The sequence below is a fragment of the Nestor notabilis genome, unplaced genomic scaffold (genome assembly GCF_000696875.1).
Source record: "Nestor notabilis isolate BGI_N333 unplaced genomic scaffold, ASM69687v1 scaffold5029, whole genome shotgun sequence".
NCBI classification, from domain to species: Eukaryota; Metazoa; Chordata; class Aves; order Psittaciformes; family Psittacidae; genus Nestor; species Nestor notabilis.
The window spans coordinates 71,562-85,564 of NW_009943998.1; the positions used below are offsets into that span (position 1 = coordinate 71,562).

Sequence of the window (14,003 nt, forward strand, 5' to 3'; positions counted from 1 at the left end):
GAGCTTTCAGTGTCTTTGTGTGGTAAAATGCCCAAATGTGTCTGTTGCAAAGTCCAACTTCCCTGGGATACTGCAGAGCAGTTGTTTCTCTGTCAGATGTAGGGTTTTTTTGTTTAATAGAATAAAGTAAGTTATTCATTACAGTTTTTAAAACAACTTTAATTTGCTTCAAGTGGGTTTTTATTACTATTATTTTTCATTCAACCCATTTCTGACAGTATGCTTAGTTTCAGAACCACAGAAGTAGTGGAAGCTGTGTGGTTATGCATACAGAAGCTGAAACGAGGGATTTTATCCCTCAGCTTCTTTGACCTATAGTTGGTATCCTCAGGGAAAAATAATTCAACAGGTATTGCAGAGTGAAAGCATCTTTCTTTGCCCTTTCCTGGGACAGGCCAGGGCAGCAGGTAATCCAGCTCCTCTCTCCACACGTAGGTGGGTAGAGTCTCACTCTACTAGAATGAGTTAGTTCCCTGCATCGACAGCTTGCTGTGCTGTTCTCTTAATGACCAGCCAATTGTTTCTTATCTGGTTACTTCTGTCAGTGATGTACTTAAAGCTTCTCTCTTTGTCTTTATTTTCAATCTCTCATTTATCACTTTGGCAGTATATGCTATTTGTGGGCAGCAACATTATTGCCCAGCAGTAATTCCAATTGTGGTTAAGGTTTGGATATTAAAATGGATTATCTATAAAATATGCATTAGGGAGTGGGCTTTACTTGAGGGTTTTTCTATCAATTCTGAAGAAAGGCTTGGACATTTTTCTCCTGACAGAATTGACAGGAGGGAAGGGGAGAAAAAACCCTTGTTCTTAATAGCAGGTTGCATCAGGAGTCACAAGCATTAAATCCGTTATCATATGGAGTTATTACAGGAAATCTTTTAAGTGGTGTCAGCGTATGTTTCTGACACACATTATAGTGCAGTTCGTGTCATTGTCACTGCAACGTTGCAAGGGCTTGTTCTTAAGTGTTCGGCTTCCAAAGCGTAGGCCAGTGGATGGGACATTGCCATAATGGACGTTGGGCAGACAGAGCTGAAACACGTTAACTGGCAAAATTTGCAGTGTTACTTAGAGTAATAATGTATTTTAAGGTAGCAGATAAGTGTTTTGACCATGATCTGGTGTTAACTTCCCAGGTGATCCCCCTGACATGCACTGTTTGAGGCTGTTCCTGCAGTCTTCTCAGTAGATACTTCCTGCCCAATAGACCCAATCCTGAAAATCCATGTTTGTGTAAGATTTGGAGATTGCAGCTTCTGCTTTCAGTCTGTACATTAGTGATTCATAAATGTTTCTGTTAAGGATGATTTTGATATTTGATAATGGAAACAGCTGGGGCATCATGCTTGGAAAGAACAGCCACTTCTGCAGATGGCTTTAGGAACAAAACCCTTCCTGTCCCTTCCAGTACTGTCTGACCTGCCAACATTTTGTCAACCATCTGCATGTAATCTTTGAAACACAGTTTGAGGATCATCTCTTATTTCATAGCTCGATCAAGTGATAATGTTTATCAAGAAAAGATTGGTTTATTTTCCTATATAGAATATACAATGAAAATGTTAAAGAATCACTTTTCTGTAGACCCCGTCGCCTGTTCTGTAGCTTAGCTTGAGTTTATCAAAGTGGGAATTAGTTCTGTCTTAGTCTGCCTGCAGAAGTTGATATAAATTGTGGCTGTTCAGCTGAAGAAATGCTAGAAAAGTCCTTGCATAAAATGCTGTGTGGATCACGTGCTGCTGAGACTCTCCAAGCACAATTTGCACTTGGGCTTAATTCCAGAACTGTTAATGTGAGCTACATAAGCCAGTAAAGTGATGTAATGTAAAACAGATTTAACCCTATATATCCCCTTACCCTCCTCTGAAAGAAATATTGATGTTAAGTCATTTCAGCCTTATTTCTTAGGTTTGCTGGCTAATAATTAAAATGAGAGCAAGCTCAAAAGGTCCAAGGTGATATCTAAAGCCCAGTATTTTTCTGTCTAGTCAGAGAAGGAAATGCTGCTCATCTGTCAAAGTGCTGGGGCTGGCATTAGCTGATCAACATGGAGCGTGTGGGAAGATGGAGGCAGCACAGTCTGCTGTAATTAAATCACTTAAAATGAGTGTTATTTTGTATGAGGCAGGGAAGGCAGGAGACCAGCATGGCTGGATGAAGACCTCATGTGAAAACTGAAGCACAAAGAGGAAATGCACACGGTTGGACCAGGGACGTTCTGCTGGGAGGAAGATAGGGACAGTGCCTGCGGGTGTGGGGTTGGGATCAGGGAAGGCAAGGCATGGTTGGAGCTGGATTTAGCAAAGGATGTAAAGGATAAGAAGGGTGTATTAGTCAGAAAAAGAAGATTAGAGAAAATGTGCTCCCTTCCCTCCATAAACAAGACAGGAGAACCAGTGACGTGGAGGGGGTTGAGGCAGTGAATTTTTTTGCCTCAGTAGTCACTCTTCCCACATCTCTCAAGTCCCTGAACCTCAAGGTGGTGACTGGGGGAATGAATTCCTTCCCATGGTAACAGAAGATCAGGTTTGAGACAGCCTCAGGACATGAACATACACAAGTCCATGGGAGCCAACAAGATGCATCCCAGGTCCAGAGTTGGATGCTGTAGCTACTACAGACACTCTCCATCTTACTTGAAAAGTCATGGCAGTAAAAGGAAGTCCCTAGTGCTGGAGGAAAGGGAACAAGGCTCCAAAGAGACTTCATTGCAGGACCTGTTGTGGCAGTTCCAGGGGCAACAGTTTTAAACTGCAGAAGAGGAGATGTTGAGTCACTGGAAGAGGTAGCGCAGAGAAGCTGTGGCTGCCCCATCACTGAAGTGTTCAAAGTCAGGTTGGACAGGACCCCATCCTCTAGTTTCGTGGTATCGTGAACGTGCAGAGTATTTGCTGTGTTGGTTTGTTCCATGTTTTTGTAATATCCCCAGGATTTATTTTAAAGTGAAAGGGAATATTGTCAATGTGTTCATTTAAAAAGCTAAACTCCATTTTCTGGCAGTCTTTATGTAATTGCTTTATACTTCTCAGTATAACACATCTTGTTGTTCAACTTCTTGAATTTAAACAGAAAGGATTTGCATGCTGGCTTCAACTAAAAAAAAAGTGATGGAGAAACTCCTTGGTGGAAATTGAAAATTTGAAGCTTCTTTTTTTCCCCCTTGCCTCCCATCTGTTTGCAAAGTTATTTTCATGCAATTACATCATTTAAACTTTACATAAGGAATTATTGCAAGTGAGTCTTGTGCGATTCTGCTTCTTGTTGCCAGTGTTGCATTCTCTTCCACCAGTGCGTCGCGTGGCTGCTCAGTGTGATGTCTCTGTTGCCATCTATTGATGACAGTAGAGATGTGTCTACACCATTGGGTAACCAGTGAATCTAACCATTGGGTAACTGAATCACTGCATTATTTCGTTAGAAATACAGGGTCTCAAATTGTGAAAAACCATCTTGTTTATGTGAATTTGCAAGCAAAAGTCAATGCTATCAAATGAGAATCAGCCAACAGAGGAAAGAAAAGTCATCCTTATCTCACCCCTTCATCCCTTTATATACTCCTCCTGCCATGCTTGCTCTATGCCAGGATTAAAATCCATGCTATAAAAACAAAATGAGATCAGATCCCTTCCATTTCAGCAACTCGATCTGCTTTGCTTTTTAGTGTCACGCAGTTAATACTGGTGGGTGTATGTTGCCTGTAGCTCACTGGGGTTGGGGAGGAATATACGTAAAGACATAGAACAAATGCCCCATGTTAATTTTGTTTCAGAACTTATGATTGTAATGCCTGTAGCATGGTGTTGCTTTATGCCAATGGTATTTGTACCATCCAGTGACCGTAGATTTCAATGTAACGTGTTTTTCATGGTGTTCACAGAGGGAGCTGTTACAATTTCTGCTTTGGATTTTTGGTCACAGAATTTCTTTTGTTGTATTAACTACCTAAACCCGTAAATCCCTAAACTGAAGACACTGAACTCTTTGTCTGATGGATGTTTGCTTTGTAGGCTACAGAGAGTGAGATGGGAGACGTTGATTTAACAGGTCTTCCAGAAGCACCTGTAGACTCTGAAGATGAAGAAGAGGAGGAGGACGAAGACATTGACAGAACTTCCGATCCACTTCTAGGGCGAGATGTTGTACGAGAGTGCCTTGAGAAAGAGCCCGCAGATAAAACTGATGATGATATTGGTGAGGAGAAAAAAAGATCTTTATGTAGAACTATATCATATAACATCTGTAAGAGGCCTATCTGAAAACTGTTGAGCGAGTTAACATTAAGTGTATGTCCTCAAAATAGTAATGTCTTCCAGAAATCACTTTGCTCTAGTGATACACTTAATTGAATGATTAAAAGAATTGATTTCTTCTCTTCCTATCTGAAAGAGTATTTGTTCTGAGAAGCTTAAGTATTTTAAAGAACAGTCTTTGAGATGCTTAAGATGTAAAGTGTTACAGTCATTGTATGGGTTGCTATAAGGGAGGAATAGGTAGCAAGATAGTTTTGACTGCCTGAAGTGGTTGAATGAGTTGTTAAATGGCAGAGTGAACATACTAGTATTGCAGTACAGATATATTTAATTGTAAACTGCAAACCATTTGAGACTAAAATGATTTACTGCAGTGTTTAACTAGAAATTGGCATTAGTTTTAATAGTAAAATTTGTGTTATGCTATACTTCAGATTACTTCTCTAAACACTGGAAAATCATTTCAAGCTCCTATCAAGCTTATAATTACTGTACCATAAGGGTGTTTTCAATTTTTCTTAATGTTTGAAGCTGAAGTGCTTTTTACACTCTAGCTAGATTGCTGCCATCAAAGTCAATCAGGGGACTGTAGAGTCAAGTTCTGGTCTTTGATGACAAAAAGCATACTGGGCTCATTTAACCAGCGACACTAACGGGAGCTGGGACACCACTGAGCAATTTTAACATGAGTTTAACAGAGGTTTAATTCACCTGTGGAGGGGGGGGGTGTCTAAGGAGCCCCTGTGCCTTACAGTCTTCATACCAATGTTGCCTTTGTCTAACAGAGCAATTACTGGAATTTATGCATCAACTCCCTGCCTTTGCAAACATGACCATGTCTGTGAGGAGAGAACTTTGCTCAGTGATGATATTTGAAGTAGTAGAGCAAGCAGGAGCCATCATACTTGAAGACGGCCAAGAAGTAAGTTGCTGCTTCCAGCACAATTTGAGTGCTTGTAGGCAATGGGTTAACAAGGGCATGTAAGAGTGAAGGACTGGGAAATCTGTTGCACCACTTGCACACTTGTAAGTTAGAGAATTCTTCCCTCACCATATCCAAAATGCCTAAACCTTAGTCCATCCCTTTGGGAGATTCTGCCTGTGTATTACTATCTCGTTCAAGACTTCAACTTGGCCAAGTATAGACATAAACCAGCATTTAGGATGTTGTTACCAGGCAAGTGCTAACATCTCAAGAAGTTTATGTCCGAGAGTATTTGTAGCATAAAATAATGCATCATTTCTATTAGTAAAATAACTTTCTTATACTGTATTTTCATTAAGTACTCACATGGAGAGGTATCCTTGCCCAGCAACATAGGTGGTATAATGTAAATGACTAAATTAGGAGCAGTTTTCATACATACTCAATAGGAGGAGACCAAATTAGTCAGAGGTCAGGCTCCTAGCATAGGTGCTCTGAATCACTGTCTGTTCTTGGATCAAGATGTCTGGAATGGCCATAGCAAGTCACCTCTCCAAGAGGAGTAGGTAGGCTTTCATCTCTGGTAGTGACCAAATGGGTACCCAGGGGAAGAGTGTACATTCTCACTAAATGGTATAAATGTATTGTAGCAATTAGCCCACTGATTAAAAGAGCAATCTATTCATCAGCATTCCTCCCTGCTGAATTAGTTGGGAAATGAATGAAGAACGCTGAAAAGCATTCTTGTTTCAGTCGTCTTCATTGCTTGCCGTACAGAGCACCCTTTTAGTGAATGACATGTTGCAAAACTCAGCTGACAACAAGAATAAGCCTTTCTGAGATAAGAGCACTGGAACAGCTTCTCAAAGTTGTGAATTAGCTTCACTTTTTAAATCCTTCTTTTTACTTCTTCCAGCTTGATTCTTGGTATGTTATTTTAAATGGCACAGTGGAAATCAGCTATCCTGATGGGAAGAGTGAGAGCCTCTGTATGGGAAATAGTTTTGGGATTACTCCCTCTCTGGACAAACAGTACATGAACGGAGTGGTCAGAACCAAAGTGGATGATTGTCAGGTAAGATTACAGTTCTGTACAACTGCCTTCTATTCTTAAGTATGAATAAAAGAAAACAGACTACTTTCATCTTGATGCATGATCTTCATTCCAGAAGCATTAAAATGGAGGTTGGTATGTTATGGGTCAGGGGCTCAGCTGATGTTGAGTTACTTTATGCTCTGTAGTAGCTGAGATTTATTTCATGCTGCTGTTATGTGAGAAACAGGAACTTGTGCTTTGTGCTTGAATATAAGCTTAGTCTGCTGCAGTCATGCTGAGCATGGGATTGACATGCAGTAAGAACAGATAAATATAAAAAATCCATTTTCACTTCTTAGAGGCTTTGGCTTTTCTATGTTTAGCCCACTTGAACCACCTTTTGGAGTTGTAAGAAGGTGACCAGTTCTATTTGTCTCCTATTCTACCTTTCTGGTGTAGTTGGGCAGAACAGAGCAGTGTTATTATCAAATGCTGTGCTTTTGTGAGTGTGTTGAAGCAGCCCAGAGATGGGGATACGTTCGTGGTTTGGGTGTTTATTAACAACCCATGTTGTCTGGGGGCAGTTTGTGTGTATAGCCCAGCAAGACTACTGGAGGATCCTGAACCACGTGGAAAAAAACACTCACAAAGTGGAGGAAGAAGGAGAAATTGTGATGGTAAAGGAGCACAGGGAGCTGGATCGCAGTGGAACCAGAAAAGGACACATAGTTATCAAGGTGAATTTCTTTCTGTGCTTTCCATTAATCTGTTTAACCCTTATTTGTTAGTAAATAAATACAATTTTGGTTTGACTCTTAGAACACATACTCAGTTTTGTTCATCTTTTCGTCTCAGGTATTACCTATGCAAAACATTTGGGCTGAGAGCAGCATAAAGATCTGATTTAAACACTTTAGTGTATTTTCTCCTGACTTTTCATTAACTGAAATGTCAAAAGGGAGTGTAATGTTCATATGGTTTTACATTCAGATACTCTCTGGGGAGAGCTTGTGATGAGAGATACCAGTTTTGTTTTGCATTTAATTTTTTAAGGCAACACCCGAGCGACTCATCATGCACTTAATAGAAGAACATTCGATTGTGGATCCAACCTACATTGAAGATTTCCTTCTAACATACAGAACATTTCTAACAAGCCCCCTGGAAGTTGGCAATAAACTCCTGGAATGGTTCACAGTGGACAGCCTCAGGGATAAGGTCAGTTTGAGTCTGAGAGATTAGTATTTCAGGTGAAAATGTCTCCAAATTGATTCCCTTTTGTATTGATGATAAACTAGGATTATGCTCCAGCTATTTTGTATGAACTGGTTTTGTATGAACTATTTTAAACATTTGTCACTAGTATCAAGACATGATTCTCCAGTGTGTTGTATGCGCATAGTGTAATATCCTAAATTAGGTCTGACACTGCCTCTCCTCTGCAGAGTGATAAATACTGTTTTCTATTTAAGTTAAAGATGTAAATGCCAGTCTCTGAAATCCTTTTTCACCAGAACTGCAGGAAACTGCTCATGATCTCTTGGACATACCATAGAATGGTTTGGATTGGAAAGGACCTTAAGATCATCTAGATCACTAGACCATGTCACCCAAGGCTCTGTCCAGCCTGGCCTTAAAATACTGCCAGGGATGGAGCAGTTACCACTTCTCTGGGCAACCTGTTCCAGCGCCTCACCACCCTCACTGTGAAGAACTTCTTCCTTATACCTAACCTGTTTAAGTTTAAACCCATTTCCCATTGTCCTATCACACTGTGCTTGTCTTCCATAATGTTCTTCTGCAGAGCTTTTCAGTGTATTGAGCACATTTTATTTGAGCAGCTTATTGCAAACTCTGTACTTAAAATAAACTCTGCTCAAGGCAGGTGCAGTTGATAAAAACGGGTCCATAAATAGAACCAGGTTCTACTCCTGTATATACATGCACATACACATGAAAACTACTGTTCATAGTTTGGAACTTGTATCCCTGTCCAATTTGTTGGAAGTGATGGCAGTAAAATTCCTTGCCAGCGGTTTTATGTGTTCTAGCTTAGAGCTGAAGGAAACCCAACACACTATCAAGATGCTGTCTTTTTTTGAGTAGGAAATTGTCAGGGGTCTTTTGCTGTGGTTACTGCTTTTCTTCTTGCCTTCCTCCATGCTGTTCATCTTGGCTGCTACTGTCTATTAGGAAAAGGAAAGTAAAAGAAAACTGTCTCAGCAAATAAAAGAGGAAATTGTTTATTTTTTGAAGAGAAACTGCTATAGACCAATCTTTATATGATTTGGGTGGATAAAATATTTCTAATGAATGGTAGTAACTCTATTGCACATCTAAAAGCAACCTTAAGCTATAACTAAAAGTTTTTTATTATCACAACATACTTCCTAGAACTTCTTTAAGGAGTTCATTAGGATGCTTTAAAAAGGTAAGTTTTATAAACAGCATAAGGAAGAGTTAACTTAGAAGATGGAATTGTGCACCATTAAGTACTGGGTGATGTAGACAATTAGGTGCAAAATTTGTTTCTACAATGAAAGGAAGAGAGATGGTATCAAGTGTAAATGTCTTCTATTTCTGTTTGTGAGCAGATGCAGAACTCTGTCATATGTTGTTCTATTATAGGAGAAGAATCATGGGTATTTAATATATATATATACATACATTATTTGGTATTTTCTTTTTACAGGTTACCAGAGTGGTCTTGCTGTGGGTGAACAATCATTTTAATGACTTTGAAGGAGATCCTGCTATGACTCGATTCTTGGAAGAGTTTGAAAAGAACTTAGAAGATACGGTAGGAGCAAAATAGAAGGGGATCATACTACCTAGTATTACACTTCTTCATTTGCCAGCATGTTACCAGTGACTAACACATTGGAGTCTATAAGTCTAACAGTTAATAGATGCTTTTAACATGGACAGAGTTGTTCTTAGATATGTATTTAGATAAAAAGCCCATATGAAACAGTACACAGGGCACTCAATTATGTGTTTTTGCATTACTGCAAAACAGGACAAGGTTTATTTAGAAAGATTTGGATCCGTGGCATCAAAACTCCTTTTTCTGGCACTTGGGGTGTTTTTCACAACTGTTTTTTTCAGTTTTGTGTTGTCGACTTCTGTGTTACAGAAAATGAAAGGCCATCTCAGATTGCTGAATATTGCCTGTGCTGCCAAAGCCAAATGGAGACAAATTACCCTGCAGAAACCTTCTAGAGACTCACCACTGTTCTTCAGCCTCCTTGGAGGAAGCGACAAGGGCTTTGGTATTTTTGTAGAGACTGTAGAAATAGGCAGTAAAGCGGCAGAAGCTGGACTTAAGCGTGGAGACCAGGTAAAAAGAATGAAGTTCATTTAAAATACTCTGGTTCAACCAACCGTGGTGTTCTTGGCAGAAGATGATGCTGTTTACTGAAAGCAAACAACTGGCTAATGTCCTGTTGTGAATGCCACAGTTCAGCTCCAGTTTGCATGTGTTAAATGGGTTTCTAGTAAATAGTGTTCTAAATATTTGAAGTATTTCAACACAGAATGGGAAAAGAAACCAAATTGTAGTTAATTTAGGGAACTTTCTGATCAGAGGTATGGTTAATTTGAAGCCATCAGATTGTTTTGTTGGATCGATTCCTGTGTGGATCATCCCTGTTCACTGAGGCTGGTGGAGCAACGGCAGTTCGCTCTAGGCGAAGATCATGGAATCATGAAATGGTTTGGGTTGAAGGGACCTTAAAGCTCCTCCAGTCCAACCCCCTGCCATGGGCAGGGACACCTTCCACTAGAGCAGGTTGCTCCAAGCCCCTGTGTCCAACCTGGCCTTGAAAACTGCCAGGGATGGGGCAGCCACAACATCCACAACAAGATCCAGCCTTTGATGTAATATCAGCGCCATGGTCCACTGCTTTTGATTCAGGTGCAAGTCCCAATTGCCAGATGATCAAAGGAAATAAATGTGTTCAAAGTGTTTGTCAGGTAGAAATGGAGGTCCTGGCTTGGTCACAGGATATAACTTCACTGACATAATCAAAGCAGTAATATTTTCATTCTGCAACTGCTGTAAAGATGCTGTAGTAACTTCTGGAAAGTTCTCACTGTGCCTGTATTACCACGTTTGTATTTATAAGTCTGTCAAATAGTTGTTCTCCTAAAAGTCCCTGTTTTTATTTCTTCTTAAAGATAATGGAAGTAAATGGACAGAATTTTGAGAACATTACCTTTGTAAAAGCTCTGGAAATCTTAAGGAACAACACTCACCTCTCCATCACTGTAAAAACAAACATTTTTGGTGAGTAGACTTTATATATGATGTATTTTTGTGTACGTGAAGGAAACTCCAGTCTTTCTGGCTCTTAGAAGCGCATTAAGATTCCAACCTCACTCCAGGAGTGAGAAGTTGTGCAGAAGTCCCCTCGTTGTGCCTCCATTTCTTCGAGAAGTTCATGTGTGCCAAGGGCTGCACGTTGAGTGGCACAAAGCCAGCCATGGGCAGCTCTCTGCTCCCTGAGAAATGCAAAATGACTGTTTAAGCAGCTTTAATGTCCCTTCATGTGATAGGGCTGAAACAGAGCCAAGGGATCTGGACCAAAATATTTTTTGCCAAAACCCAGCAAAAATGCCAGACCAGGCTTTGTAAAACTTTCTAGAATGGCTCTAAGAATGATAGGCTGAATTGAGAAGGGGATATAAAAAGTGGTATGACATCGAAATGTTGCCTCTTAATCATCAGTGTGAATATAAACACATAAATACCTCTTTAAAATCTCAGTCAAATCATCTGTTCTTTTTCCATAATCCCCTTCAGGCAACAAAATAACCATAGCTACAGAAAGAACGAGGCTGTGCCCAAGATAGCTCCTTCCTCTGTAGTTGAATCTGAGATGTCCTGATGGTTTCCTTGTCTTGGTTTCTTCCCCCAGTTACCTGCCCTTGGTCACGATTGATTTTCTTTTCAATTATTACTTTCTTTTTATCACAGTGCAGGTAAAAAGTTTCAAGGTGTGAGCAGTCACTTACTAATTCCAAAAAAGCATAAAACCTCTCAGTAACTGGTGGTCCAGGCTCATGTGAAATGACATAAAATAAAGCACAGTTGTAACTGAGACAGGGATAGATGGTTCATTTGTATTATAAATGTAAGCAACGTATGTTGACACGTGGATTCTAATATCTTTGTGCAAGCTGCTACAATTTCAAGGTGATTTCTCTGATAAATTTTAATGAATTCATGTCTTGAAGCTTTTGTCAACAGTGATACTTATTATCCTGTCTTTTTAATTGAGTGCTAAGCACCTGGTGCTGACAAGGAGCAGTTCCCTGTTCTTACAGTTGAATCTATACGGTGAAGGCTGGAAGCCTGAAATTTTATTGCATAATAGAAATAGGGAATTTAACTGGGATTTTCAATATGCAAAGTCCTGGTTGCTTTGCTCATGGGGGCAGTCTGAGTAATTTCCTTTGTAGGGTTCCGTATTCTCCCAGTATCACCACGTTTGCAAGAGAAAATACTGGATTTCTGACTGCAGTGGTTGAAAAAGATTTTGAAAAGATCTTTAAAGAAATATTTTGAATTGAGAATCCAATTTGATCAATTTGTTTTACCTTTTATTTGTGGGAAGAAACGCAAAGAACCACTGTCTTTTCCACGGACTTGTCTTTGGGATGTCAGTGTTGGTAATAGACTGGCTTACTTTGATAAATGCAATAGGAAATTTGATGCAGCTTCTGTTCAGTGGCATTACTAAAAGCAAACAAAGGCAGGTTTGTGGAGTCTCAGTCTGTCTTGCAGTTATCCTTGAGGAAGCACCTGCACTCCATTACGTAAAAGATGCAGACAACACAGTCAGTAAACACATAGAGCTGATTGCCATGAACATGATGTTTCCTTATTACCTACCTGGACACAACAGACCAGGTCTATTAAATTTGCTGTGGTATGTGCTAATTTCAGAAGTAGCTGGGAGACCTGTGCTGTGCAGAGTGATTGTTTTATTGAACATTGAGGGGATTGCTCTTTCTGCCAAGGTAATCAAAAGCAAAAGTTAAAGGGGAAAAGACCCACACCCTTAGAATGAAAGTTAAAATGCAATGTATTGCCTGGGTTGTAACTCTCGGGCTCGCTTTCACTGCAGGGGTGTGGGAAGCAAAAGATTTGAGGGGAAAGAAGAATTCTCTGTGAAGTTTTAAGTGTGCAAAAGGCAATCACAATGATTTTATCTTCTCTTACAGTGTTTAAGGAGCTGCTCTGCAGGATAGGACAAGAGAAGAACGGAATTCCACATATTCCCAAAATCGCAGAAAAGAAAAACAACCGTTACTCCATCCCCGATATGCCTGGAGATGTGGAACAGATGTTTCCCCGTGAAAAAGGAAACAAGAAAATGAAAGCAAACACTGTATCTGGTGGGAGAAACAGAATCAGGAAAATTTTAGACAAGACATCCAAAACTGTTCAGGTTGGTCAGGTTCTTCTGATCCCAAAGCACTTGTTGCTTACTAAGTTGTGATATTTCAGTTGCTGAGTATCTCCAGTTGTTAGCTCCATGTCGCTTATGTTGGGTTTTTTAAATGTTATTTTTAAACTGCTCATCTGACCCATAAATGCAGAACGAGACCAGCGAATGTTTAAACACTTTCAAATATGCTTTTTCTCTGTCCTTATTTTGAAAGCCTGTCTACAACATGTAATTAATACATCTGAGTGCCATTACTTTTCTTAGTTTCGTTCACCCCAAGATGAATCTAAGGAGCTTAGTGCACATAATTGAACCCAACCTGTTTTGCAGCGACGGGAGCGTGAGCCAGTCACAGGACGACAGCATTGTTGGGACGCGGCAGTGCAGGCACAGCCTGGCCATCATGCCCATTCCAGGAACCCTCTCATCCAGCAGCCCTGACCTTTTGCAGCCTACAACTAGCATCCTGGATTTCTCTAATCCTTCAGGTAAACCAGCAGCATGAGCTTGATCTACAGGATGATTACAAGGCAGCTGGTTCAGGAGGAAAATTACATCTTTTAGCATCAAACACACCGAGTGCAGTTACCTCTTTATTTTGTGGTTCTAACATGTCCAGACTGGAGCTTTTTTGTAATGTGACACTTAGCTTGTTTTCACAAAGAAATGTATTTGCCACCTCTGAGACCAGTCTTTGATTTGTTGGAGTTTACCAGAGCTCCAGTAGAAGCAGAGCGTCCTTGTCTGCACCTTTCTCTTTTGTCATCTGTTCCCAATACCAGTACTCCTGATGATTTGATTTGTCCATCCATCATCTTCAAATATTTCAAGCAGTATTGTGGATGGAGTAGAGCTGCCATGGTACCAACAGTGATGTTAATGCTTGATGTCTTACAAACATTGCATACTGTGTACATGAAAAACTGCAAAATGTTTGGGTATGTGAGGTCCAGGCTTTCCTTGCCATTACTGTAGGAACAGAGTTTGTGGTGGCTGTATGAAGCATTTGTTACATGTCACATCATAATCTTGTTTCCCTGTTTCAAGTGTAAATTCTGTGTGTAAATACGTGTTCTGTAAAGTGTGGTGTGGCTTAGGTTTATGTAAACTTGCAGGTTTCCCCTTCAGAAGGGATGTATGCAGATACATCCTATCAAGTGCATAAATGTCTATAGGAGGTAGGTTCCCTTTTGTGCTGCAAATCCAGGTTCTTGCAGTCTACATGAGAACCACACACATTGTTCTTTAAGAATCTTCATGTAATACTGTACAAATTACTGCATAATACCAGATGTTGATAGCTAGTCCTTATCTTTACATTTACTATAACA

At 40.1% G+C, this 14,003-nt stretch overlaps 1 protein-coding gene across 1 annotated transcript in view; it reads left to right on the plus strand.

Annotated features, from left to right (window-relative positions):
- RAPGEF6 (Rap guanine nucleotide exchange factor (GEF) 6) overlaps window positions 1-14,003 on the plus strand; it is a gene marked incomplete at both ends in the record, with an annotated part of 77,173 nt that overhangs the window by 45,871 nt on the left and 17,299 nt on the right. The window contains 10 exons of the mRNA XM_010022215.1: window positions 4,014-4,197; window positions 5,042-5,178; window positions 6,098-6,256; window positions 6,802-6,954; window positions 7,271-7,435; window positions 8,910-9,017; window positions 9,354-9,557; window positions 10,397-10,505; window positions 12,446-12,676; window positions 12,972-13,160. Of these exons, the coding sequence (XP_010020517.1) occupies window positions 4,014-4,197; window positions 5,042-5,178; window positions 6,098-6,256; window positions 6,802-6,954; window positions 7,271-7,435; window positions 8,910-9,017; window positions 9,354-9,557; window positions 10,397-10,505; window positions 12,446-12,676; window positions 12,972-13,160 (1,639 nt within the window). The remainder of the gene's footprint in view (window positions 1-4,013; window positions 4,198-5,041; window positions 5,179-6,097; window positions 6,257-6,801; window positions 6,955-7,270; window positions 7,436-8,909; window positions 9,018-9,353; window positions 9,558-10,396; window positions 10,506-12,445; window positions 12,677-12,971; window positions 13,161-14,003) is intronic.